This window comes from Sesamum indicum, linkage group LG1 (genome assembly GCF_026168435.1).
Source record: "Sesamum indicum cultivar Baizhima isolate 11 linkage group LG1, ASM2616843v1, whole genome shotgun sequence".
In the NCBI taxonomy this organism is placed as follows: Eukaryota; Viridiplantae; Streptophyta; class Magnoliopsida; order Lamiales; family Pedaliaceae; genus Sesamum; species Sesamum indicum.
In genome coordinates, this window is record NC_142657.1 from 14,614,731 (window position 1) to 14,641,539 (window position 26,809).

The 26,809-nt window shown below is 32.4% G+C and overlaps 2 protein-coding genes across 3 annotated transcripts; one reads left to right on the forward strand and one right to left on the reverse strand.

The window, feature by feature from the left end:
* The first annotated feature begins 2,908 nt into the window (after nt 1-2,908).
* Nucleotides 2,909-6,905, forward strand: ABCG21 (ABC-2 type transporter family protein). Its single transcript, XM_011079135.3, has 5 exons — nt 2,909-3,312; nt 3,527-4,325; nt 5,426-5,620; nt 5,764-5,942; nt 6,038-6,905. Exons 1-5 carry the CDS (start codon nt 3,118-3,120, stop codon nt 6,686-6,688), a joined length of 2,019 nt encoding a protein of 672 aa, XP_011077437.1. The 5' UTR covers nt 2,909-3,117; the 3' UTR covers nt 6,689-6,905.
* A 417-nt stretch (nt 6,906-7,322) lies between these two features.
* LOC105161452 (ATPase E1-E2 type family protein / haloacid dehalogenase-like hydrolase family protein) lies at nt 7,323-14,204 on the reverse strand. Of its 2 annotated transcripts, XM_011079147.3 has the most exons (12): nt 13,693-14,204; nt 12,653-13,542; nt 10,795-12,134; nt 10,484-10,594; nt 10,062-10,338; nt 9,880-9,968; nt 9,683-9,791; nt 9,244-9,447; nt 8,967-9,092; nt 8,770-8,868; nt 8,438-8,629; nt 7,323-8,327 (listed from the first exon to the last, which is right to left on the reverse strand). In XM_011079147.3, the coding sequence occupies exons 2-12, from the start codon at nt 13,046-13,048 to the stop codon at nt 7,695-7,697; spliced, it is 3,576 nt and encodes a 1,191-aa protein (XP_011077449.1). In that variant the 5' UTR covers nt 13,049-13,542; nt 13,693-14,204; the 3' UTR covers nt 7,323-7,694. The 2 variants fall into 2 exon arrangements, with proteins under 2 accessions (XP_011077449.1, XP_088737153.1); XM_088881027.1 differs by lacking the exon at nt 13,693-14,204 and having other exon boundaries at nt 12,653-13,675.
* Between the last annotated feature and the right edge of the window lie 12,605 nt (nt 14,205-26,809).

The following is a 26,809-nucleotide window of genomic DNA, read 5'->3' on the forward strand; positions in this document are numbered from 1 at the left end:
TGGGACATTTGGCAAAAATCCAATCGTAGTAATCAGATTCGACTTTTGATGAGCAGGTGAATAAACTCATCCCAAGAGAACCTTATTTGTGGCAGCTAAATATCTAAGAGAGACAGAAAAGATGAACTATTTTATAAATAAGCTTTTGCATACAACTACAGCTAACTTGTTCATTTCAGACAAGAATCCTCCAAAAACATATATTTTATGAAAGTTTTTGATTAATTTAAGCTAGCTAAAGTTAATGATTTTGATATGCTTTCCGTTTTTTTATTTTTTTGTTTAATAATGATTTAGATGCGTAGACGTTTCAAATTCTTGAGAATCTATTTGCCCACAGCTAAACAACTATTAAGACGAACAATGAGTTTAAAATTTAGTATAGTTCGGCAACAATGATGTGATCGAGTATGTAAATAACATATCATTGGCCGCTTTAGTATTGAAAATATAATATATATATAAACACACATATATATTTGTATATATTGCACTTGAACAATCAGTAGCTGATAATTCGATGATCCAAGTGTATATAATAAATTTTAATTTAATTTTTTTAATATTATATACACATTACACAATTTTCAACTTAAAATTAACTAAAAGACATGAAAATTTTGCAGAAAATCTATAGGTCCAACCAACCTCTAGGCATGATAATAATATGATATATGTGATCAAATTATTTGGTACAATTTATATGTTTCACCAACCAACAGCAGCCTCATGATCCCATTTGGACCGAAGGACAAAAAAATCAAATTAAAGGACCAAAATAACAAAAAAAAGACACTTTGATTTGATCTTGACGCACGCAGCATTGCTTTTTAATAAGATACACGTAACAATCCGCAGCACTATCTTTTCCCCTGGAATGAGAATTCGACACATATAAAGGAAACTGGAATCAGCACTTGAACTTTTTTGACGAAAATAAATTTTAGATATACGCTTCCCCCCCACCCCACCCCACCCCCTATATATATATATATATATATATATATGTTTATGGCTTCATTTCGGCACAAAAGCATACAAAAATTTGTCACTTTATAATATATTTTGTGGTGGGAAAATAGTGGTTCAGAATCAATGGAACTTTAAATTAAAGAATATTTCAAAGAAAAACCACAGAAATAAAAATATATATATTTTGAATATCCAATATATCTATATATATATATGTCGTGTACATAGTACTATGTTAAGAGAAAATTAGATTTGGTTCGAATTCGGCAGCTGTTACAAGTGGCTGATAGTCACAGGTTTTCCTTTGCATTATTGTGCCTAATTTATAATGGGCATCTCCTTAGTGTTAGCACTGTTTAGAACAATTAAGTACATGCACCTTGGCTTTTCCATGTTTTACCACGTGTAAGGGATTTCTGTAACATTCATTTTGCCCCCTTACTTTTTTAGTAATATCACTTTATCCTCCCTTGTTTCTGATTTTTGCTATTTGCCCCCGGACAAAGTTAACTGTGGATTCTGACACCATCTTCTTCACCTTAATTATTAGAGATAGTTTTAGTGGGGTATGGAGCTCCAACCTCATTGTGTATGTATAGTTAGTTACTTTTAGACAATGTACGTACTATGAGTTGGTGGTCTCCAACTTAAAATGCTTCATCTAATTGTGTTTGTGGGGCTGCGGAGATTAGCTTCAGCGACCTCAATCCGACATATTGTTTGAATTTTTAAAAAAGAAAAGCAATTAGAGATATTCTTATATATTTCTATCTAGGGCAAATTGTAATTCACTCCCTAAAAATATTAAGTATTTGAACTAGCTCCTCTAAAAATACGAAAACGAGACTAATCACGCCCACAAACACATTTGTTACACATTGCCCCAAAATGATATTATTGCATTATATTAATGCTCTAAAATGTTATGTTCAGGTTAGTGTGATAAAAGTTTATTTTTGTCAAAGTCACAGTGTCATTTTCTAAATATATATTGGGGAGTTTAGTGCAACAAATGTTAATTTTTGAGGGAGCATGGTATTTTCTTTGTGCTTTTAAGAGATTTAGTCAATATTTGAATTAGGGAGTACTGAAATGCAATTTCCCTTTTCTTTATTTTCAATGAGATATTCATAGATTGCATGTCTGCAGTGTAGATTGAGACTAACGTGTGAGAGTGATTAATCTAACTATCTGAGAGTAATGATGTTAAATTCAAATTTGGGTGAAGTGGCAAAGACAATTTAAAATTAGCTAAAAAGATTAATTAAGGAAATTGATTTAAGGATAAATTATATTTTGTTATTCAAATTATGGTATTTTATTTTATTCTTTTCTATATATAATTATTCTTTTTCATATTTTACCATTCAAAATACACGAAATTTGCAATTTGCCATCTAAGATCACTTTTTGTAGAAAATTTCAAATGAAAGTAATCACATGCATGTTACAAGTTATATTTTAAGAGAAAAAATGTCAATTACAAATATTTTTTTGAAATCATTCGTCCTCCCACAACCGTTTCTGATTAATCAGGAAGGATGTCTTGCATTGGAATTGACGTTTATACGTTTAAAATATGGTATATGCCACTCATGTGATCAAATTCCACAAATCTCGTGTACTTTTGATGGCAAAACGTAACTAAAGTATTTTAAGTGAAAAAGTATAAAAAAATACCGCAAATAGTTTAAGTGCAAAAGTATAAAAAATACAGTTATTCAGATGAAATAATATTTAACATATAGAAAAACAACAAAAACATGAAATTTCTTATAAAGTAAAATAAAAAAAAAAAGGTGAAAAAGGGGATTTGGGTTTAATGACTTCATATATATATATATATATATATATATTTATATGAGATATGAGTAATGCCTTTTGCTTACGCCTCTCTATATATTAGCAGTCACAACACAATCCATTTCTCGTGCATTCTTTTTCACTTTAAAGGTGACACTTCCTTTTTCCCTGCAGCATGTGAATGTGATCATCATCCTCCGCCTACCCCTCCACCTTTATATAAACAACAATCCCATTTCACTTTCTCTTATTACTCCCTCTTCTTCCATATTCCCTTTAATTTCTGCTGTTTTCACTTCCTCTCTCTAGTCTTCATATATATAGTTTCCGGTATTGGAACTAATGATGCCTCCTGAGCTAGAAAACAGCAGCATGACATCAAAAAATCCAGCTGATCAAACCATTTCTGTGCAAATCGAACTTCCTGGTTCAACCAGCAATGTCAGCCCTTGTCCTGATGATCAAGTGCCTGAGAATCACGCCACTCTTGTCAGGTCTTCAGTTTTACGCGAATCTTTACGTCCCGTCACTCTTAAGGTACTTGGCTAATTTGGTATATATGTTTTATGACACTATCCTTAACTAATTTCATAGTATACGCGATAGATAGTCGACGTGTGTGTATAATTATTAAAGAAGCTTATAAGATCCTGACATTTGCTTGACGTCCTTTCTCAAAGGTTCTGATATCAATGTGTTTAACTTGCCTTTGTTTTTTTTTTTGTTTTTTTAATCCTACGGAAATTTGCAGTTTGAGGATGTATCGTACACAATTAAGTTACAAAACAGGCGTGGAGGTTGCTGTTCGTCATCTGAACCTAAGCTAACACGTAACATACTCAATAGTGTTAGTGGAACCGTTCGACCTGGTGAACTTCTGGCGATGCTTGGCCCGTCAGGCAGCGGAAAAACAACTCTTTTGACAGCTCTAGCCGGAAGGCTGCCTGGAAAATTCTCAGGCACGATCACGTACAACGAACAGGCCTTCTCCAGCTCTATGAAACGAAAAACAGGCTTCGTTACGCAGGACGACGTGTTGTATCCTCACCTGACAGTGCTGGAAACCCTAACCTATGCTGCCCTGCTGAAGCTACCAAGTAAGCTTACTAAGAAAGAGAAAATGGAGCAGGCTGAGTTGATTATCATGGAACTTGGGCTGACAAGGTGCAGAAATAGTATAGTTGGGGGCCCTTTTCTGAGGGGAATATCAGGTGGGGAGAGGAAAAGAGTGAGTATTGGACAAGAAATGTTGGTGAATCCCAGCCTTTTGTTGGTGGATGAGCCCACCTCCGGGCTGGACTCCACCACGGCGCAGCGGATCGTGGCCACACTCCGGTGGCTGGCTCGTGGCGGCAGGACGGTGGTAACCACCATACATCAGCCGTCGAGTAGGTTGTTCAGGATGTTTGATAAGGTGATAGTGTTGGCTGAGGGGTGCCCGATATATAGCGGCGGTGCAAACGGAGTGATGGATTATTTTGCTTCCATTGGTTATGCGCCAGGGTTCAACTTCATGAATCCAGCTGATTTTCTCCTGGACCTTGCAAACGGTATGGAGTTTCATACTACTTACCAATTGAGATTTCAAGTTTAATTTAAATCTTAACTAAATCCTCACTAATTATAAAAAAATCATAATTGTTAGAAGGGGTCTAAATTATAATTATAAAGAAGTTGGCAGATTTTGTGGATTTCTTTTAACACCCTATCTAATGTTTAGAAGCACTATCTCTTACTCGTTTATTTATGATTTGTCTGTGGGGTGCCACCCTACTTCTCATTGTCTCCCGCCCACCAAAAAAAAAGGAAGTTTATTTATTATTTATTTATGTTTAACCAATGGAAGTCAATGTTTAGAGAATCAATAAGTCAAGAAATTAATTAGGGAAAATGCCTAGTATATATATATATATATCATTTTTCATAATTCTTTTCAGAAATTAGAAAGCAAAATTCATTCATTAGAAGACATGTTAAATTTTATTCGCTAAGAGTACTTAATGCTAATAAAGGAAACGAAAAATATATGCTTATGTATTTTAACAGTATATATATATACATATATGATTAAAAATTTAATATTTCCTGAGGATAAAAGTTAGAATTTTTTGTTGACACAATTGTGGTTATTTTTTAAAAGAATAAGCTTTATTTTGATTCTGTCCTAAGCTTTGAAATGCTTGATTTGACATAAAAAAACATATTCCTCCAATAATTTGCATATTGTAAGCCTAAACTTTATCATTTCCTGCTTATATATACATATATATATATATAAAGGTAATTAATGCAAAAGCTAGCTTGCCCATATTTAGATACTAATCAATCAATTATTTTTTGCCCATTGGGACCAAATCCCTAAACAATTTTATCCATTCTTACAACTTTTAACCCGTAAGTTTGACCAATTTAGGGTTTTTCTTTTCTTTTATTAATTTATAAAGAAATAAAGTGTGGATATCATTTTTTGAGAATTTTGACCAATTAAAGGTTCCATTATTTATTAAGCTTTAATTACTTTATATTGGTCCCATTTTTTTTATTTTCTTTTATTTCCTTAATTCCCCACTTATCACAAGAGTATGTAATAAACTGGAACAAGGTAATTAGCTCCAATTATCACTGAACAATTTGTATTTCATTCATGCAGGTGTCACTCCTGAGTCGGGACAAGATGATCATGAACATGACTTTGATCATGGGAGACAATTAGACCACCATGATGATCATAACTCAACCAAACAATTTCTCATATATTCCTACAAAAAGAATTTACACCCTCTGATCAAGGAAGAAATTCATCAGGCCTCCCAAGATTCTGGAAAGCCATCACCACTGAAAAGATGTATGTTAAAAATCTCTGCATGCCCCTGGTGCAAATGCTTTACCTTGTATTGATTACAATGATCACATGATGTCTGCCTGTGCAAGTATTCACTTTCGTATGTTTGACTTAATAATAATTTTAGTTCTCTCCTCTGATTTTAGGTTCAGAAAAGCAATGGACCAACAGTTGGTGGTTGCAGTTCAAGGTATTGCTAAGCCGGGGCCTGAAAGAACGAAAGCACGAGTCGTATTCCGGTTTAAAGATATTCCAAGTCATGTCTGTTTCAATCCTTTCTGGACTTCTATGGTGGCATTCTGATGCCAACCACATTCAAGATCAGGTAAGTACGACAGTTGTTTTTGTCCTTATCATGATCAATCACTTTGGTTAAATTTCTCAGGCAAGAATAAAAATTTTCACACTTTTCATCAACAGGTGGGACTACTCTTTTTCTTCTCAATTTTCTGGGGTTTTTTTCCACTATTCAGCGCGGTATTTGTGTTCCCACAAGAGTGGTCGATGCTCACAAGAGAGTGTTCCTCAGGAATGTATCGCCTTTCGTCCTATTACTTTGCAAGAACGGTTGGTGATTTGCCAATGGAGCTTGTCCTTCCAACCATATTCGTAACAATATCATATTGGATGGGTGGCCTAAAGCCTTCCCTCATTACGTTCCTCCTAACCCTCTGGATCATCCTTCTCAACGTGCTTGTGGCTCAGGGACTTGGGCTAGCCCTTGGTGCCGTTCTAATGAACGTAAAACAAGCCACGACCCTGTCTTCAGTGTTAATGCTAGTCTTTCTACTAGCCAGCGGATACTACATTCAGCATATCCCACCATTTATTGATTGGTTGAAATACATCTCATTTAGTCACTACTGCTACAAGCTTCTTGTCGGGGTGCAGTATTCACCAAATGAGGTTTACGACTGCGGATTAGGATACGTTTGCAGGGCGGTCGATTTTCCAGCCATAAAGTACCTTGGCATTGATCATATGGGGTTGGATGTGATTGCTTTGATGCTAATGTTGGTGGGATATAGGCTCCTGGCCTATGTAGCTCTCCGCTTCGGACTACATCAGTAACTGTAAAGGAACAATTGCCTGAGTTTTTGTACCTGTCCGTAGAAATAGATTTTCAATACTTTGTATAAGTTGGTGCCCTCAACAACATGACTTATTTGTACATGATCTTCATTAATTCTATTGAAATTTAATAGATTTCTGAAGGTCATATTCTGATGGATTGTGCCAACAAGAAAACTTTAAAGCTGAATCAGTTCTGACTACTAATTAACTGAAACTGATTACTCTATCCTTCTTACATCACAATCATTTCAAGTAACCGATTGTATTTCTTACTTTTGTTAGCGGAAGAGAAAAAGATTGGGATAATCACAAAAAATCTAAATCCAAGATTCCAAACTGATATCTGCAGATGACTACTAAGGATAAAAAAGGAGTGTACCCAAGATGTCTGAGAAGATAAAGATGAAATACATGAAGTGGAAGGCTATTAGTTTACGCATGCGTTGGGAGACCATGGAATAATATTAGAAAGTCTTTCTGCATGTCGATCGATGAAAACTTAGTAAAATTAGGAACACTAAGGCCAAATATCCATAAGGGCACTGTGGTCACTTGTACGTGTAGTTCACATTAAAACACATGTGCAGTACAATAATACTGCATAAAAAAACCAATCTCATGGCAAGTAAAATAAACAATAACTCCAATAGCTTTCTCATTTCTTATTCCAGAGTTACAACATATTCATCCCTCCCTTAAATATGATTAAACTGTCGGACAATTCGATGTATAAATAATTAATGAATGAACATGTGTGAGCTATGCTCATAAGCTAATGTCAAAATTTACAAACTAATCAGGCCGACGAATGGTTGGTACAAAATATAGTACATCTGGCTTATACTTCTGTACAGACCTTGTGGTCCTGAAACCTCTAGGGGTGTGTGCGTTCGCAAATAGATCCAGCCCCAGTTCATGAACAATGGGAGAGCTCTAAAGGTAAAGCAGGCTTCAGAAACCAACATTCAGTCAGCAAAGAATCAAACAATTACACCAGAAAATGTCATCTGTGATTGCTATTGCTATCTTCCAACGGATTTGTTTTTACCAGCGAACGTGCAGTATACCCAACAGTTGTGGGTCTTATGGATCTCTGCCTCACCATATTGCAAAACTCAGGGTCCTCAGCTTGACCCTCATGCCGCATCCACTGAATCATTTCATGGTACATTGGGAAGAATCTCATCTCAATTGCATTGTAAGTGAAATATGGTACAAGGGCTGAGATAACAACGAAAAAGGTGATTATATAGAAACTTGGCGTTGGGGCAAGAGATTCGACGAACACTTTGTACGCAGTTGTCGAAATACTGGGAGGCATAGCTCCATATGCCAAGAGGAAGAGGTACCATAAAGCAATTCCACCCCAGATAAAGACATGCTGGATATAGGTGAAGTAACTGATGGCGAGAGCCATCTGGCAGTTCACGACCCAGACAACGCAAGTGTACATTGTTGCTCCAAGAATTTGGTAGTCAGCAATCTTACCCTCTTTGTTGAATCCTTGAGGATTTAGTGCACTTGTGCAGAAGAAGAAGATTATGATGGCACCACAAACCCCATTCAGCATCCAACCAATTATACGGCGCCAACTAAAGAGGACGTTCTGGATGCCTTCTTGATATAGCAAAGGAAACTGCCATGTGAAATCAAGACAAGAAAAATATAAGCAACAATGAAAAATATCTCGAATGGAGGTCTTAGTGGGATAAACCTAGAATAACATGATATTGTATGGAGACATACCTTTAGACAATATCGAGCAGATACATCTTGGTCAAAGACCCCAAGAGCAATGACAGGTAACGATGTGAAGAATACGTTATAAAGAGATAAAAACCAATCATTGTATGCAGGTTGTCCAGAAAAAGATGCATAAGCCTCGTAAAAGAAGACGGTGAAACCAAAAGTGACATTCTTATAGAAAAAGTAGCAGATCTGCACAAGAAAAGAGAAAATGAGATCAAACTTACTCCATGTAGTTATTCTATTGCGTGCATGCACATTTAAATACAATAATGATGGACGTAAATCGTCAAATGGGACCAAGAAGTCTGATAGATCAATAATAGAGTTACCATTGTAGCGATCCTCCTGTAACACCAATGTCCATGCACCAAAAGCAAGCGCTCCAAAAATCTGAACTGAGCAATTGCAATGTCACTTGACATGACCGCCTGTTAAATTTGCATGATAACAATGTAAGATAATAAGAATACTTGTCATTCTATCAATAACTCTGAAAAATAAACAACAAAACAATTAGCTTGCTGACCTGCATTCCTTCAACCCCACTTATGCCAATTCCAATATCTGCTTCTTGAAGCATTCCCACGTCATTGGCCCCATCACCAATTGCTAAAGTCGTCTTCTTTGTTCCTTCTTTAACAAGTCTTGTGACCTGTATAGTCAGTGCAATTTAACTTCTTCTGTACAAATTGAAAGTTCTTTTGAGATGAAATGAAAGTGATGCATGAAATAGAAGCAGAATTGGCTACTAGTTGTAGAACAAGTTATGATTGTCAACTGCAGTTAATACTACATACACTCACCAGTGCCTTCTGTTTCGGAGACGAACGACAGCAAATTACAGATGCACAGCCAATCGCAAGCTCAAGAAACAATTGTTTGATATCAGTTTGTAATGCATATGCAAGAGTTTTCCCATCAATGATCAAGGCAAAAGCCTCAGAGCTTGATTTGGCAACCTGAGCTTTCCCATTAGTGATCTGCCTTAGAACAGTTTCCCTTGAAGCCTATTAAATAAAACAAAGTTGCAGCATCTCAGTGTTGAGCAGTTTAGGCCACCGAACAAATCATACCGAAGCTTTCTTTAATGAGATTTACAGAGGGTAAAGAATCAGTCAACATGTAAAGTTATTCCTAAATATAAAAACTTACTACAGATCTTGGTTTTCTATCAGCATTCTCAATTTTCCATTAAAATGAAAGTGATTCTTTTTTTCAAATAAAGAAAATAAAGGAATTTACCATTGCAATTGCATCTTTCTCTCCCAGTTTCTCCAGAGCAGTGATCTGTGGAGTATCCAAGGTAATAGTAATATGCTTCATTCCTTGTCTGAGCAAGCTACAGGCATAGCTGCAAAGTGAATACGAACGGTCAGAAATCTCTGGAAAGTCCCATTGTGCCTCAAATTGATTTACAGGAAATTATGCGGAAAATATACCCAATATTAATGGCAGTTTCCATCTTATCCCCAGTCAAAACCCATATCTTTAGTCCTGCTTGTGCAAGCTTGTCTATGCATTCAGGAACCTGACATGAACAGCAGAAATATAAATTCAACATCATCTGATTATCATGAGCCACTCAACCAAAGGGTCATGCATGGATTGTTGTTTAACATACCCCTTGTTGGAGTTTGTCTTCAACAGCTGTCGCACCGAGGAGAATCAAATCTTTTTCCACTTCTTTAGTCACATTATCAATCAGAGACTCACGATCAGTACTAACTGAGGTTTTGGCCTCTGAAAACTTTTCATCAAACACTTTATATTCATCTTCGCTGAGTTCCCGATAACCAAGTATCAAGGTCCTCAAGCCTGCATCAGCATATTCATTTACATGTTCTCTGGTTTTCTCTTCATACTCCCTTCCACTTTTAGCAAGCCTCTCGAACATGACACTGGAATCAGGTCAAAAACAGAGCAGACAGACACAATGATGTTAAATGAAGGTCGAATTGCTGAAAACAGCTGAAAGCAGAGTTAAAAGCACTGATATATAGAAAATATCGGATTCTAGGCTTTAACAAGTTGCAAACAACCAACCTGTCAGCTCCTTTGCAGAGTAGGAGCACTTTCCCCTCCTCATCCCTTACTATTACAGACATTCGCTTTCTTGTACTATTAAACTCCAGAACATTTAACAGCTTGTACGTTCTGCATCAAAGAAAATTCTTTTAGATACCGTGACAATATTTCCATGGATTGTGATCAAATGGTAATGCAATAGCAAACAAGAGCTGAAGCAATATTTCATCATTCCAATAATGTTGCTTATGTGCAGCCAGAGTGTAAGAGAACTTTCTGAAACAACAAAGGGTAGACAACTTGAAGGTAGCAAAGTTCGAGATACTGACCGTTCAACTGTTTTTCCAGAGACAGGGTTCAACTCATTGATAGAGACACTTGTTTGTGTTCTTTTGAAGAATTCAAAGCCAAGTTCTCTAGCTGCAATAACAAAGGCAGCCTCATCTGGTGATTCAGCTTCATATGTGACATTCCCTGTGTTTTCATCGATGTCAGGTATGGCTGTATGGCAGACCGCCAGTAAGCGACAGAATTTCTGGATGACATCTGCATGCTTCTCATTTACCCAGTTCCCATTCATGATTCTGTCATCATCAAAATTGAAACCTTTGACAGATGATCTTTTAGGGCTATCAGATAAGGGAGTCTCAACATATTTTCCATTTACAGTCCCTTTTCTTTTAGCCATAGCTCTTTCGACCTCCGTGACTCCATATCCATAAGCAGTACCAGCCACTGAGCACTTAATGAACTCCATGGAATTACAAGTCAATGTGCCTGTCTTATCTGAAAGTATTGTATAAACTTGGCCAAGTTCCTCATTCAGATTTGAGGTGCGGGCATGAGCTGGTTTGTCAGTTTCCTCATGGTACATATGAACATCTTGATTAATGAAAATGCTCTGAAGGACTTTAACAACTTCTATGGAGACATACAAAGAAATGGGAATCAAGTAGCTGTAAAGCAACGATGCTGTCAAAAAGTGATATACAGCAGCAATTGCGGCTCTTGCTGGATCAAAAAAAATATCAGCTTCATCAGGTCTGAGATACCATCTTTTGACTCTACTACCTTCAAGGTCATCTTTGGTTGCAATACCAAAGTAAACTGATCCAACAAAAGCGATCAAGAAGAGAACTCCAAATAAGAAGTAGATGATCTTATCCATTTTCTTCTCAATCCTGCTTCTCTTGGACGGAGCTGCGGTAGAGTTTTGCATAACCTTTGTATCATGGCCAGTAAAGATAACAGCTCCATATATGTAGTCCGTGTTCCGCAGTTTAGAGTCCCTAAGTAGCAGTTGTTGAGGAGAAAGAGGATATTGTTTTTCTTTAAACTCCATACTTCCAACAAAACCATACAAATTAGCATTAGGATCTTCACATTTAACAACACCCTTGAAATCTTTGAAGTTCTGCTCCTCGGTTAACAAGGAAGTTGCTTCTAATGCTTGTTTCAGTTTCAAATTTGTCTCGCCGTCAAGGTTCATCGTCTCAACATAGCAGACACCATCTTCATAACTGGACGAAAGCAAAAGTAAGTCTGCTGGAAAGAATTCATCCTTCTCCACCTTCACTAAATCACCCACTTTCAGATGTCTCCATTCAGTTTGCACAAAAGTCCCACCACCTTGATGCACCTTAACCTTTCTATTGTTCATCTCGATATCCTAAATATTTCAGAAACGGATCATTATCAACCTGAGGATAAGAAGCTTCCTAAAAAGTCCTACTAAACATGCACTATTGCATTAAAGAAACATTTACTCTGGAAACTATAATGCAATATATGCATCTCAGAATAGGCAATTTAAACATTTATGTCTCAAGTATAATACGCATAATCAGAAGCAAATCGCAGGTATAATAAGAAAAGTTCTTCAATTTGTTGGAAACAAAAACGAGTTAAGGCAACTGTCAAAATCATTTTCTTGAAGTTTTCAACTATTGGAAAGGAAAACATTCCTACGCCATCAACCACTTCAGCTATTTTCTGCATATGCGCGGTGGAGAATTCCACAATATACTTCCAGAAAGTACAACATTGAATATCAACAACTCCTATAAATATCGAATAATCTAAACCAAGATAAATTAATATCCAACACAGAAAGCAAGACTTGCATAACTGGAAAGAGATGAGGGAATGGAAAATAATCAATAAAGCAAAATACACCCTTCAAACTACCTGCTGCTTCCGTTGCCAATCTTCAATACCTTCTTTAATCATTGTTGCTCCGATAACTATAAATAGTGGAATGATGGAGCTGACGGCAGAATAAGGTGCAAGGGATGTGAAAGACAAGATACCAGTGACAAGGAAGTAAAAATTAGCCGGTCTCCTAAACTGCTCAAACAGAGACTTAGGCAAGAAAGTTAGAGCTGTATACTTAGTAGTCCTAACATAATTGGTAGCATAATTCCTCCTGAGACTGGCCTCTGAACCATCTGACTCATTGCAAAAAACCACTCTTGAGAAACCTGGTCCTCCAATCTGTAAATGGTCATCTTGGAATCCTCCTTTGACACATTTGAATGAGTAGATCTTGCTGAAATGTATCCTCTTTTTCCTACCAGTTCTCATTCTACTTCAAACTCTTCAAATCTTCAACCTCCAAATCTATATGCCTTCTTTATAGTTTATACCAGTGGCTAAATGCACTGATAATCCCACCCAGAAACTACTTTTAATAAAATACACAAAAAACCAAAAAACTATATAAAATCAATCCTTTCTCCCAACCCCAAGAAAAGGCCTCAAACCCAATAACTCGAAAACCCAATTGTCTGAAGAACTTTTAGAAAAAGAAAACTAGAACAGAGGTTGAAGAAGAAGTTCACCAAATACAATGTGGAGAAAGAAGGGGCATAGGGTAAAAAAAGAAAGAAAAAAAGTGATATGTATGAGAATGTTTGAAAGAGAAGGCCTACAAGATTCAGACAAAACCAAACACAACCCACAAAAACTCCAGGAGGTATAATCCAGCTAATCTCAAAAAGCTTCAATCTTGTACTTCAAAAAGAATGGCCCTGACCCAGAATATGATTTGCAATTTTAACGCCCCTGTCTGAGTCCAGCTGAAACAAATCCAAGTGAAAAATAAAAACAAGAACAACTCATTATCTCAAGTCAAATATATATATATATATATATATGATTGATATGTGAAATATATATAAATATAATTGTTTTAAGGAACGTGTAGAGAAAGAGGAGGAGGGAAATACACAGAAAGAATGTGATTATTCAGGCATTTGATTTTATCGCATGGCACAAAAGCTTTGAACATTGACTTGGATCTGATGGTTTGACTTCCACGGCCGTTGGATTTCTAGCCTCCGGCCACGCGCATTGCTTACAAGAAATTCACCATACTCGACTACTATTCATCCATCCATTATCAAAAAGAAAAAAGAAAAAAAAAAGAAGCGAAAAACAAGAATTCAGATTTGTAAAAACCAAATCTTTATATAAAACTAATGCGAAAATGAAACAAGAATTTGAAAATTAAAAAATTAAGAAAAGAAAAGGGATGAAATAGAAAAGTGGGGTGCTTTAATTTGACAAGAAAAAGCTGGGAAATTTCGCGGGAAGTAAAATTTCCCAAGAATGCATGTGGATTTTTCCCTCTGGTTTTTTGGCTTTCTGGGTTTGGTCTTCTCTTTCTGATTTCTGTCTGCAGGAACAAGATTCAGAAGACAAAAAGACAAAACGAACATACAAAACTTTTACGCATGCATATATGAAAATTTTCTTGATTAACCCGATTTTCGGAACATTATTAAAATAATTATTAATCTAACAAATTTATTGGAATTTAAAAAAAAAAAAAAAAGACAAGAAAAAGAAATGAATGTGGGCCAAAGGTAAGAAAGGAAGATATGCCCCAACATGTCGGAGAGGCTGCAACGTGCGTCATCTCGTCTTACACTCAAACAGTCAAACTCCTCCCCCTTTCATCATCCAAGTTTTAACTGCTGGACTGCAACCATTTTCATATTCATATTCATGTCCTCAGCTCTCTCTTCCAACTACCACTCCATGACGTCACTGCTTATGCATTAATTCATTCCCATTCAAAATACACATACATTTTATTCTTATAAATATTCAATTTTACATAAATAAAGTTTGTTATACTCAGTTCTTCAATACGTTATTCCTTTTACTAATTAATTATATTTTACTCAATATAACTTTAATTTTATTTACACATACACAATTATTAATTTTCACGTACTTCGATATTTATTTGATTATACAATATATAATAATATCAAGGAGGCAGCGTGTATCATGCATGGGTCCTACTCGTACGTAGCGTAGACTGTCTGAAGACATTATATGACGTCATTATTACAGATGTGTCCTTATTACAAGGGAAAGAGAAGGAAAGACTTCATTTCATTCATGGGCGATGACGCTTCTAGAAACATCCGCCTTGTAAAGGCCATGCAGATTCTTATGTCCTGAATTTCCACCCTTAATCTCCCACCAAATATATATTGAAAATTTCAACCCTGTAATTGTTTTTCAAATTTTATTTAAAGTCCTGAATTTATGCCTATTCTTCTGCTTAATTTCTAGAAATTCTATAGCGCTCATCAGTATTAATATTACGGACTGCTTGAATTGACTAATCAAGATCATTAATACAGAATTGATACCAGAAACCATTTTATTTTTTATTTTTTTTTAGATGAATCGTTATAGTTATATTCATAATTTTAATTATCAACTATTAATATATACAAGTTAATTATCAATATTAAATATATAAAATTGAACAATAATTATTATTAAAGTAAATTAATATTTACATATCGGTGAAATCAAGACTCGTTGTTTATTATCATATAAAAATTATAATTATATCATTACATTAAAATAAGTGATGATATCAATTCAGCTCGATTTGTTTGCATCTCCAGTTATTGTAACAAGTAATACAACCTTGATTCCCAAGCATGAGCATGCAATTAGCTATTACGTGCTACTAAATACACGTAATTACCATAATTAAAAGTGGTAATCCAAAGTTGACTTGGTTATTTTCTATCAAGTTATCAACAAATTTTTCTTTGACCGGATTGCATGATCATTAATGACATCGTACGATTACAATATGAAAATGCATAGGAAAGAGTTGACATTTAAAGCAAAGAAAGTAGAGTTGCCATTTTTGCTATGTTTATTAAATATTGTTGAATCATCACTTCTAGATACGTACTTTGGTACAATTCAAATCTAATTATTGAATTAATTACAACCATGCAAATAGTTTTAAAACAAATTACAAATATGTTGACTCCAATTCCACAACATCTATAAACGAATAAATTTTTAATCCACCACTCAAAATTTCCAGCATGTTCCACTAAAAGAATAACGTGTAGCTTCATGGGCTATAAAATTTTCTAATAGTTCTTTTGATTAATATTTTTTAATTTTCTCACTATAAAAGAATAGTTTAATAGCAACGAAAACAAATTAGCGTCAAATTAGTTAGTAAGTAAAGTTCTTGTTGTTAGTCTACATTACTTTACAAAAAAATTATTTGCTGTTGAATTCAGCTACGAAGATTTACTTGCTAATGAATTCAGCAACAAAAATTTACTTGCTATTTAGCGATGAATTTTTTAAAATGTATATTAAATAATATATATTAGGAATGAAATTTTTATTTACTAATTAGCTCGATGTTGATATTAGCATCAATTTCTTTTTTCCGTAGCTATCCAGCAATTTTCTTGTAGTGTCTTAAAGATCTCCAAATGTCCAACTCCTATCACAATGCTTCAAGATCCGAAAGAGATTAGTTAATGAGACATAGTTCAATTAAAGAAGGTGTGGCATCATGATTGTTTGATCATTTTATTTTAATAGTAGTTGCTACTAACTCTATTATAATTAATAATAATTGTTAATTAATTATAGGTACTTGACATTAAAAATTGATATATTACTCATTGATAATTAAAATTGATGGCATAATTATACTATAAAAAATATAATATTTAATCATGGCTAATTGTCATTTAATGATAAACAACCATAGCAAATAGTCATTGACCACATCAATGCAATGGTTGTTAGCCGTGGTATTTGTGAGGGTTGCTAAAACATTTGTCATATAACTATAATTATTTTAGAATTATGGGATACAATTAATTTGGAAATAATAAAACCAAAAATAAAAAAGAAACTAAATTGTGAGACATCGTAAAATACATTTTTCTCACAATATGCATGTAGAACCTCGTCTCTTATTTCGTCTTTGAAATGAAAAATAAGGTATAATTGCACGGTGTTTTTATAAGATCTGATGTAATTATATATTAATTTTTTGTGACTTGAAAAATTATATTTAATATCTCCCGATGTTTGTTTATGTCTAATAAATAAATCTTTCAGTAATTAGTTAAGATTCATCGAATTTGTTGATATTAGCAAAAAAATTGAATGAAGACCCATATATATTTACCCTCGACTGACTTATTGCAGGCCAAATAAATTTACTAGTCCTATACAACTTTACACGCTAATGCATGTGAGAGAGTTTAATGTCACTTTTATTAATTATTATGATTAATTAACAAGCGGAGGTTCTCTTGTAATGTTATTAATTAATTGATCATTATTAGATATTCTGAATGCGATATACTATAAATAAGATTAATTAATACATGCGCAATGAACTAGAAGGCCACCTAAGCTGCAGGTGAATATACAGCGAGTCGGCCTGCAGTTACAATGCAGCTGCACAGTTTAATTGACCGGCTGCGGGCAGGCCCCGGTTGCCGTCGTCTATGTTTATATATATTTTTTATTATTATTGATTATAATTTTTGTAGAAAAATTAAAAATTGTAGTGTATAAAAAGTGAGTAGTGTTTGGAAAAAGAATAAAAATAAAATAAAAGTTAAATTGAATAGTGTTCGGAGAAAAATCACTTCTAAAATAAACTTAATTGATCAAAGACTGTCTTGGTCCTATGTATTAAAAAGATACTACTTTTTGCTTATTATTTTACTTGTTGTTTGTCACTAATAATTATTTTTTCACAAAAGTAATAAATTTTATTTCGATTAATATATTTTATATTTATTTGTTAAAAATATTAAAAAAATATATTTGATTTAACAATGCTCCCACTAAGTAAAATAATTATTTATTCATACACAATAATTAAACTTGCATTATTACAAAATATATCTTTTTATTAATTAATCAAATAATAATATACGAACAAAATAATATAATTAGATGAGATATTAAATAAAATATAAATTAAAATAGTAAATATATGAAAGTATAAATTTAATTATTGTTAACAAATTATTTGAAAACTCCAATATCAACTTTAAATATATAATTTTAAAAATAAATTAAAATGGTAAAGTTTAATTAAGGTTATTTACCCTAATAATTGATATTGTTATTTTTTTTCACTTAAAATAAGTTAAGGGATGTTTGCCATAATTTTCACTTTTATGGCGGAAATACGTTGTATAAAATATAAATTGGATAGTAGTAAAAATTGAGAGTATGTAAAGTAGTAAGGACAAATGAAAAAATGTTGATAATTATCTCAATCAAATGGGCAGATATTTTGCCAAACCAAATCTTGACTTTTCTCGATTGGTGCATTCCTTCCTCCATTTGCTTCTCAAAATAAGACTTTCATCCATTTGTTGATAATTATAATCAGAAAATAGCGATATATAATTTCCTAAAATCTCTATATATATGCACATACGTTTTCGCTTAAACTTTAATTTTATTAATTTAAATTATACAAATCGAGTACAAATCTCTACAGGGTCAATGTACGTATATATTTACGTTTCAATTTTAATAAAAAAAAATAATATTGAAGATAAATTAGGGTGAAGATATTATCATGGCACGTAGAAACAAACTCTTTACTTCTCTTTCATGCCCATTACCTCAATCAATGATAAGGATGTTGATGATGGTTAACACCTAACTATTTCAATTTGTAATATAATATTTTGCTATCATTGAAAAGTGAAAAGCAAATATAATAAAAAAAAAATCTTGTTCGGATACTCTCATGCACATAACGTCAACAGGCGCATGTCATTATATAATATATCAAAAGAAATTTAACATTTAATCATAATTAATTGTTATAGTTAATAATAAATACTCATAATGAGTAGTTATTAATCATAACGATTGTTGGCAATAGTTTTTGCGAGTGTGACTAAACCGTTTGTCATGGCTAAAATCCATGACAAAAACATTTAAGCCATGATAAAAATAATCTTTACGATGAATAATCTATTTTTTCATCAATTTTTATTTAACAATGATTTTAGTATGATTTAAGATCATAATCAATAAAATTATAGTAAATGGTACATTTTCTCCTAGTTATATATATATATATATATATGTAGTTGTTCTGGCAATGGATTATATATGAGAATCATCAAGAATCTCTGATCAGGTTGTAAGACACAAGTGGGGTTTTTTTAAAGTGAAATTATAAATTATTATTATTATTATTTTAGAGTGAAATATTTGGCGTTTATAGGAGCAGGGAAAAGAATATTAAAAAAGAAAGCAGCTAAAATCTTGAAAAATGCATATCTATATATCTGGAAAAGGGCAACGACAAAAGGAATTGCAGTTTTGCATAAATCTTAGTATTGGGGAATGGCAGTCTTTCATTTCCAGACTCCAAACACACGATATTCCATGCAGATAACATGGAGCCCCACCACTCCCAATATTGATGCAATAGGGAGTGCTTGTAAATATAATTATTTTTATAAAACTGAAATTTTGTAAAAAATAGATGTTATAGCAGAATTTAAAATAAGTAGTATTTATAGAAAAAAATTAAAAAATAGATAAAAATTAAATTAAATATTATTCCAAAAAAATTGCTTATAAAATAAACTTAATTAAGTAAAAATCATTGTCCTCATGTGTTAAAAAATATACTATTTTTTGTAATTTTTTTGTAAATAATAATTATTTTTTTATGAAAAATAATAAATTTTATATTGATTACTATATTTGATATTTAATTTTTTTTAAAAATATTAATAGAAAACTGAATTTTTAATTTAATAATGTTCCCAATTAAGCAATGTAATTGTTGATTCGCACACAATAATTAAACTTGCATGATTCGAAAAATATTTTATTAATTAATCATTGCTATTTAATTTATATTTTTTTTATGATTTAGGAATAATATAATTAGATAATATAGCGAATAAAATATAAAAATTCTATCTGAAAGTGTAAATTTGATTATTGTTAAATTATTAAATTGCTTGAAAATTTCAATATCAACTTTAAATATACAATTTTTAAAAATAAATTAAAAATAACAAAATTGAATTATAATTATTATAGTGAGATTTGAATTTACTTTTCAAAAAAAAATCAAAGCAGGTGGAATTACCCTGGGGCTTAAAAGCGTTTTTTTAGCAAGTTGTAGCATCTCAAACACTTCAAAAATATTTTTTTAGAACCAAAAGTTGAAAATCATTTTGCCAAAGTGCTCCCAGACATGCCATATATCTCATTCTCATTCTTACTATTTTTTTTTTAATATTACATCAATTCAACCAATACATTAATATATTAAAAATATACAACAAATTATAGGAATTTTTTATTTAATTAATAATTAATAATGACGGTAAACAAATTAAAAGCACTCACATAAAGTGAGATAAATATCCACACGTTTGATGAGACTTAAACTCATGACCTCGAACTTATTCATGATACCTTAATTTTAGCCTCAACCACTGGGCTACTTCTTTTGCCTATTTTTATGAATAAGTACAGTATTTTAATTAATTATCTAGCAACATTTTTTTTAAAAAAAAAAATGAGTTGGATATCATGGTATTATGGATAGTAATATGAAAATTTTATTTAAAACCACTATATATATAAAAAATAGAATCACGTGCGAGCTACTATTTGTATAAATAATTGAAATTGTATGTCGTTGTATACAGCGAAATCACTAATTCGACAAAATAATGTCTTAATCTACCAGCGCGTGGTCCAACTTCACCACATTTCAAATCCTATGTTGATTGACCACTCGCCTAAATTATTCATTACTCAATTCAGTTTTGTGCAGATTTTTTCATAAATAAATGTCTATTTATTTATTTTCTTTTATAATCCATGATTCATTATATATTTGATATTTAAAATTGATTGAATACATTAATAACTCAAATCAATAAAAATGTTCAAACCAAACAAAAATAAAGAAAATATTATAAAAATAGATATATATTCACATTAAATACATAACTCGAACCTATAATCTTTTGATTATAAAATTTTAACTTTACCAGCCAAATAGCGCCTCACCAAAAAATACGTATTTAATTTGAAGTGATATGTCTATTAACATTTATCATAGGATTCGTTGTAAATAAAAACATCCAATTTTTTTACTGGATCTAATCTATGTCTATGCATTTTGGTTCACCAAATCGAATTTTTTAGTTAATCGAAAATTCGATTCGACAGTTTTAAGAACTGAAAATCGGTTGGTTCGATTAAAATCGAAAAAGTTTGGTTTTTTCGATTAAAAAACCAAAAAACTATTTTTTAAAATAATGTACATATAAATAATTTTGACGTGTAAAATCACTTTAATACAAGCTCCTCCACATCTAGAGTACTCAGCTTCCCCAGCACAAGAACTCAAAGCTTTCATGAATATTGAAACCCTTTTACCAAAACTTACCCTTAAAAGAAGGCTTGACCTAGATAGAAATATATATTTACTTTATCTACTGTAATTTTCCCCCCTTATTTTTTACAAGAAGTTACAAGCCTACAAACAATTTCACTTGTTTTTGCAAGGTCAAGCACACATTTAATGAATCAAACAAAATAATAATATATTTTATTTAATATAATATTAAAAAATTCAATTTTTCGATTCGATTCGATCACCGAATGTTGATTACTAAAAATCGAATTAAATAACCATTTTTTTTAAAAAAAAAGAAAACCTAACACCGAATCGAATTTTTTGATTCGATTTTCGATCCGAACCAAAAATTTGATCCAACCAATTATCACCGTTTTTTGAACACCACTAATCTAATCTAAGCAACAAGAACAAGTCTCACTTTTGAAACGTTAGAAACGAGGGTGTCTGTCAAGGAGAAGTCTAGCCGTCTTGAACGGGTAATGTAATGGCCCCAACATTTTTGGTGTTTTATGCAATAACTTTAATTTGGTGGTGTTGTTAATTACACAGTGTGAATGAGTCCAAAGCGTGTGGTCCTGTGCACATTGAACCCCATAATACTTTTTTCAAGAACTTACAATGTACGGTATGTGACACCAACTTTAATTATGTCTTGACAGCGAAATTGGCATTATAATATCAGATTGGAATCTGTCTAATTTCTTTTCCATTACATATGGTGAAATTAGACATGCATTCAAGACTATTGTCGTAGAAATATTTTAATAGCCCACATATAGTTAGTTTTTAAACACAAAACGCCGTCGATTAATTGGTAAGTTGTCCTCAAGACACGATTCCAATTTGTGCCCAGACGGTCGGCGTTTCAGAATGTTAGAATCATTATCGTACTCATCAGATGATACATTAAATATTGAGGTATTATGAACAACTTTAATATCAAGAATTTGAGTTCCATTTTATTTATACATGGATATTTATCTTACAAGTATGTGAATTCATTATTAAAATATTAATATAATTATGTAATCATCGTTTCTATATTCATATTCAGGCGACTGGTTGTGCCTTGTCTAATTTTTTATGGGTCGAACTCATTGGTTTGTGTAAACTTCTCTGACTTAAAGCCCAGCAAAGCAATTAAGTGGTATGGCATAAATCTGCTCAAGCCCAATATTTATAGATTTGATTACTGATATTTGTGGGTGGTCACGATAAACCTCCGAAAGTTGGATTTTGTTTTTATTTTTTGGAAATTCAAATCAGATTCTATTACATTTAATTAATTATGTCATAAAAGTTATTATATTTATAATTTGATAATTATCATGAACTGACTGTACAGTATACACTGCCGAGAGTTCATATACTATGTGATTGTCAGTGTTTTGACCAGATCCAGACCAAATGTTTCTGAAAAATAAAACACAACAGAGGTGCATGTATAAATTTGCATATAGTGATCTGAAATATGAGTTTGAGGTTAAGTTTATATCTACTTCAATATTTAAGTCAGTAAGATTAATATAAGACAAAGGTGTTTGTGCAGAATTTAAAGCGATAAAATAATATTTTCTAGCATATGATATTTATAGGAAATGATCGATTGTACAACTAGTTTATGAACCAAGCGTTGATTTAGCTTCGATCATAAGGTCATCAAAATCAAGTATATTATTTGATCATGTTTGGATCGAGTTCAGATCCAATCGCCTTAAAGAAAAACAATACAAATCCTGAAGTTATTTAGTCATTTTAAAAAATGTGTGTGGTCCGCATATCAGACACAAAACACACGTATGAAAAAGAAAACCTTAAAAGTTGACTTTATTTTTAATTCATTCAATATGATAAATGAGGTTAGGCTCTCTCTGGCTTTGAAATGAAACAAAGGGCAGTAGTAGGAGTCATTGCTTCAGCAGTAGCAGTTACGTTTAAGAAACAATTAGCGCGCAATATGGTGTAGTGGCGGTGGCGGATAAAAACTCAAATCTGTCAAGTGCGCTTCTTGTGTGCATGGATAAGTACGTACGCACATACGTTGTTCCTGTAATGCGCTTTTGATTAGCACTTAGCAGCCTGATTTGTGTGGAATTAGGAGGGGCAACGTGGGTTAATTGGTGCGGAGAGTTCCTCACCTCAACTCAAAGAAATATTAATTATTAGGGTAATTGGAAATATAATGAGGTCTAAAGAGGTTGATCCAATATATGTAGGAATTGTTCATGTCGTCCCAATGTCGGAAGCAACGTAACCAACTGTGTCTACAATTCTCGGAGACAAGCGATCCGGATCATCTGTTCACCACTTAAGTTCAATCCCATGTGAATTTAATGAGTTAGAACCATATCTAAGCTTTGTTATCATACAGAAACATCTTATTTGTATGTTTTTAACTGTTTTAGTATGGATACATACATATATATACACATATATATACACATATATATACATAAATATATATAAAAGAGACACTGTTTCCCAAAACATAACATTAAACATACAATAGTTATTTTAAATTATCTTAAAAAACAAATCCAAACATACATACTACCTCTAACACATGCTTATTTATTTTTATTTTTTTCTCTCTATCTCCACAAAACACAACAAAACAATCAGAAAACGAATCCAAATACTATATTGGCTTTTGTCCTATTTAAGTAATGTACGAAGAGATTATTATATCATTTGTAATATTGTAAGGAATTGCTTGCATTTTTCCCTTAAATATATAGTTCTTAAATTTCAATCATTAAAAACCCTAATAGCATATGAGAAAAGTGAAATTATTAATTAATGTATATAGCTCGTGAACCATTTCTTTATGTTTTTATTTATTTTTTATAAAGTTCAATTCCTTATATTAATTGATACATTTAAACTCACAATTGATTCAACACATCAATATTTTAAGCCAACAAAAATTAAAAAAAAAACAAAGAAATAAGAAACAACTATTTATAAAAGTAGACTAATATACCTTTATTCACAGTACTCAAACTCACAACTTTTCTTTCCTTGTGAGGAACCAATTCTTTATGTTGCTAACACAGTTTCCAAGAAGAAAGGCAGGGAGAATACTGCACTCATTTGATACACATCTTGAAGTTGAAGTGCTTTGGGGGGAAAGATTATCCAAGCTGTTTGTGTTCTACCCGTGTCTGATCATGACAAATAGTCATACTTGCAGAATAAAATCCAACCAATTCTGATCAACTCAATCCTGAATGACATGTAAAGGCTTAATACTTAGTACGAAGTGGTGTAGTTTAAGAATGTGGGTAGACAAATGGTATTAATTCGTTCTACTCATTGCATCAAATTGTATTCTATTCCATACATATGGAAGTCCCACTCCCCTCCAGCAACCCCACCAACCTCGTCACTCCTCAATTCTACGACCATTGAGATCGGATATTTTTAGTACAAGAGATGCTGCTGCTCATCACACCTTCCTTAGCCATTCGTCCATTTCGGTATGCATTCATTTCAATAGGCTCTACCTCTTTACCCTCTGTCTACTCAACTCCCATTACAGCTCCTGATTTAAATATTGAAGGATTTTAGTTGATAATTAGCATGACGCGTATGTCTCTAATTTTCAACATCTCGTGCATTTTGAGGGCTTAAAAAATTAATTTTCAGGAGAGGTGTCATATTGTCATGCAAAAGAAGGGAATTGATCTTGATTCCAATCAGTATTAAATTAAAAATTAGTATATATATATATATATATATATATATATTATAATTTATATTAGAATATTAGATTCTTTCATAAATATTAATAGAATATATAGGACACCTAAGCCTGATGCTAAGTATCACATCAATATGATCTACACACATACAAATTCATGCTTGACACGTACGTAGTGAAACGTAATGTCAAAGAATTCATTTTGTCGCTTGCTCGAAAACAGCATAACTATATCCTGGATCGATCAAATTATGTAAGGTTTTTCATCAACCTCATACATGTAAGTACCTAATATTCCCATTGTTTTCTGATTCGACCCCTTCTTAAATCTTATGTGGTTCTTGAGATTTCTGCCAGAATCAAATCCAGACCAGCCATGTTCATATTATGCGCTACGTACAAAAAAGGAGGGAAATTCCATCCTGTTCACCTTCGTATTTTGATGTGTTGGTATATATAAATGTGATCACAAATTAAAAATCATACATTTTTACTAATTAATGAAGTATTATTTCGATGATAAAATTGAGATTTTACAATTCCCCCTCTAACATGGGGTATATATATTTTAGGAAGATCGTATTAGAACCTCTCCACAGTATGATTCCAATTTCAAAACAAGTTTTGGATCCATATCACTGATCTAGTTCTATACGACTCAGTCCCAGTATATCCTAAACCCTAATATGTATGAATTTATAGTGATAATTTAATTATTTTGGTGTATGTGAATTGTGATTCACCTGAAATCTTATAACTGAGAGAAATAAATAATCGCCCCCATGTAGCAAGTACAAATTTCGTAACCTTAGCATCTTGATGATCTTTACTTATCTTATTCTTATGACTTATCTAAGTTAAGCATTGAATTGGAAAACTATAATGGGGGCCTTAATTTCCTACGTGGACTGGTCGTGGTTTATTTCTAGAATTCTCAGCTAAGAGATTCAAGACATATTATGGTTTGGTGGTTAGCAAATCTCTAAATTAACCCGAGTTTCGGCACAACATCCTCAAATGTAATTGTTCTGGAATTATGAATGTATTTAATCAACTTTTAATATTTAACTGTATTTACGTAAAGATAGGCATTTCATGGTGGCCACTATATATTTGCCATCCTAATATGACTCAAGAAAAGAATATGGCACTCGTGAGCAGTATATGTCCTGAATGAATCATTATTCCAAGCCTACGTACTAATTTAATTCGGCTTATGAGATTTTTCTGCAATTAGGAATGGGATATTCTTAATTGATATCAACATTTACCAATAATATTATAAGGGCATTTTGCTTGGAATCTCAATCCAGAATCATATGCTTGCAATTATTGTACATTCCAAGCTAATATATATATATATATATATATACACACACATTATTTTTAATATTAATTAATCTTAATCTGGTGTACATATATATATATATATATATATATATATATTAGCTGACACGATGGGACGAGAATTTTGAGTGGGAATTAATGGATCAGCCTCAGCCTCAGCCTAATTAAACTAATGCATTGTGCATGGAGTAGCTAGTAAATATCTTTTTTTATTTATTTATTATTTTCCTTCTCCTAATTAAAGAAAGATGAATAATTTACTAAATTTAAATGGGTAAGGAACATTTTATTTTTGTCTTTATTCTAATTTTTACTGTAATTTTTCAAAAAACAAGAATGCGAGTACACGTGTTAAAAGATGTAAAATTTAATTAATTAATATATCAATATTAATGCAATATTACACTAACAATTAACAAAGAAATAGATAACACAAATAAAACCACGGTGGAATTCCTGGAGGGGACGGGTCCAACACTCCCAATATTTACGTACGCATGATCAGATTATTACTCTTTTGTTTTCTTAAAATAAATTAACTTATAAATTTATTATTACT

Bases quoted from the DNA above. Each gene is read 5' to 3' on its own strand.
- ABCG21 (XM_011079135.3), top strand. From the start codon at position 3,118: ATGATGCCTCCTGAGCTAGAAAACAGCAGCATGACATCAAAAAATCCA. The intron at 3,313-3,526 runs GTACTTGGCTAA...GGAAATTTGCAG, and splicing joins TACGTCCCGTCACTCTTAAG to TTTGAGGATGTATCGTACAC. The intron at 4,326-5,425 runs GTATGGAGTTTC...TCATTCATGCAG, and splicing joins TCTCCTGGACCTTGCAAACG to GTGTCACTCCTGAGTCGGGA.
- LOC105161452 (XM_011079147.3), bottom strand. From the start codon at position 13,048: ATGAGAACTGGTAGGAAAAAGAGGATACATTTCAGCAAGATCTACTCA. The intron at 10,339-10,483 runs GTTGGTTGTTTG...ACCTGATTCCAG, and splicing joins CTCTGCAAAGGAGCTGACAG to TGTCATGTTCGAGAGGCTTG. The intron at 8,630-8,769 runs GTAACTCTATTA...TTTCTTGTGCAG, and splicing joins ACAGGAGGATCGCTACAATG to ATCTGCTACTTTTTCTATAA.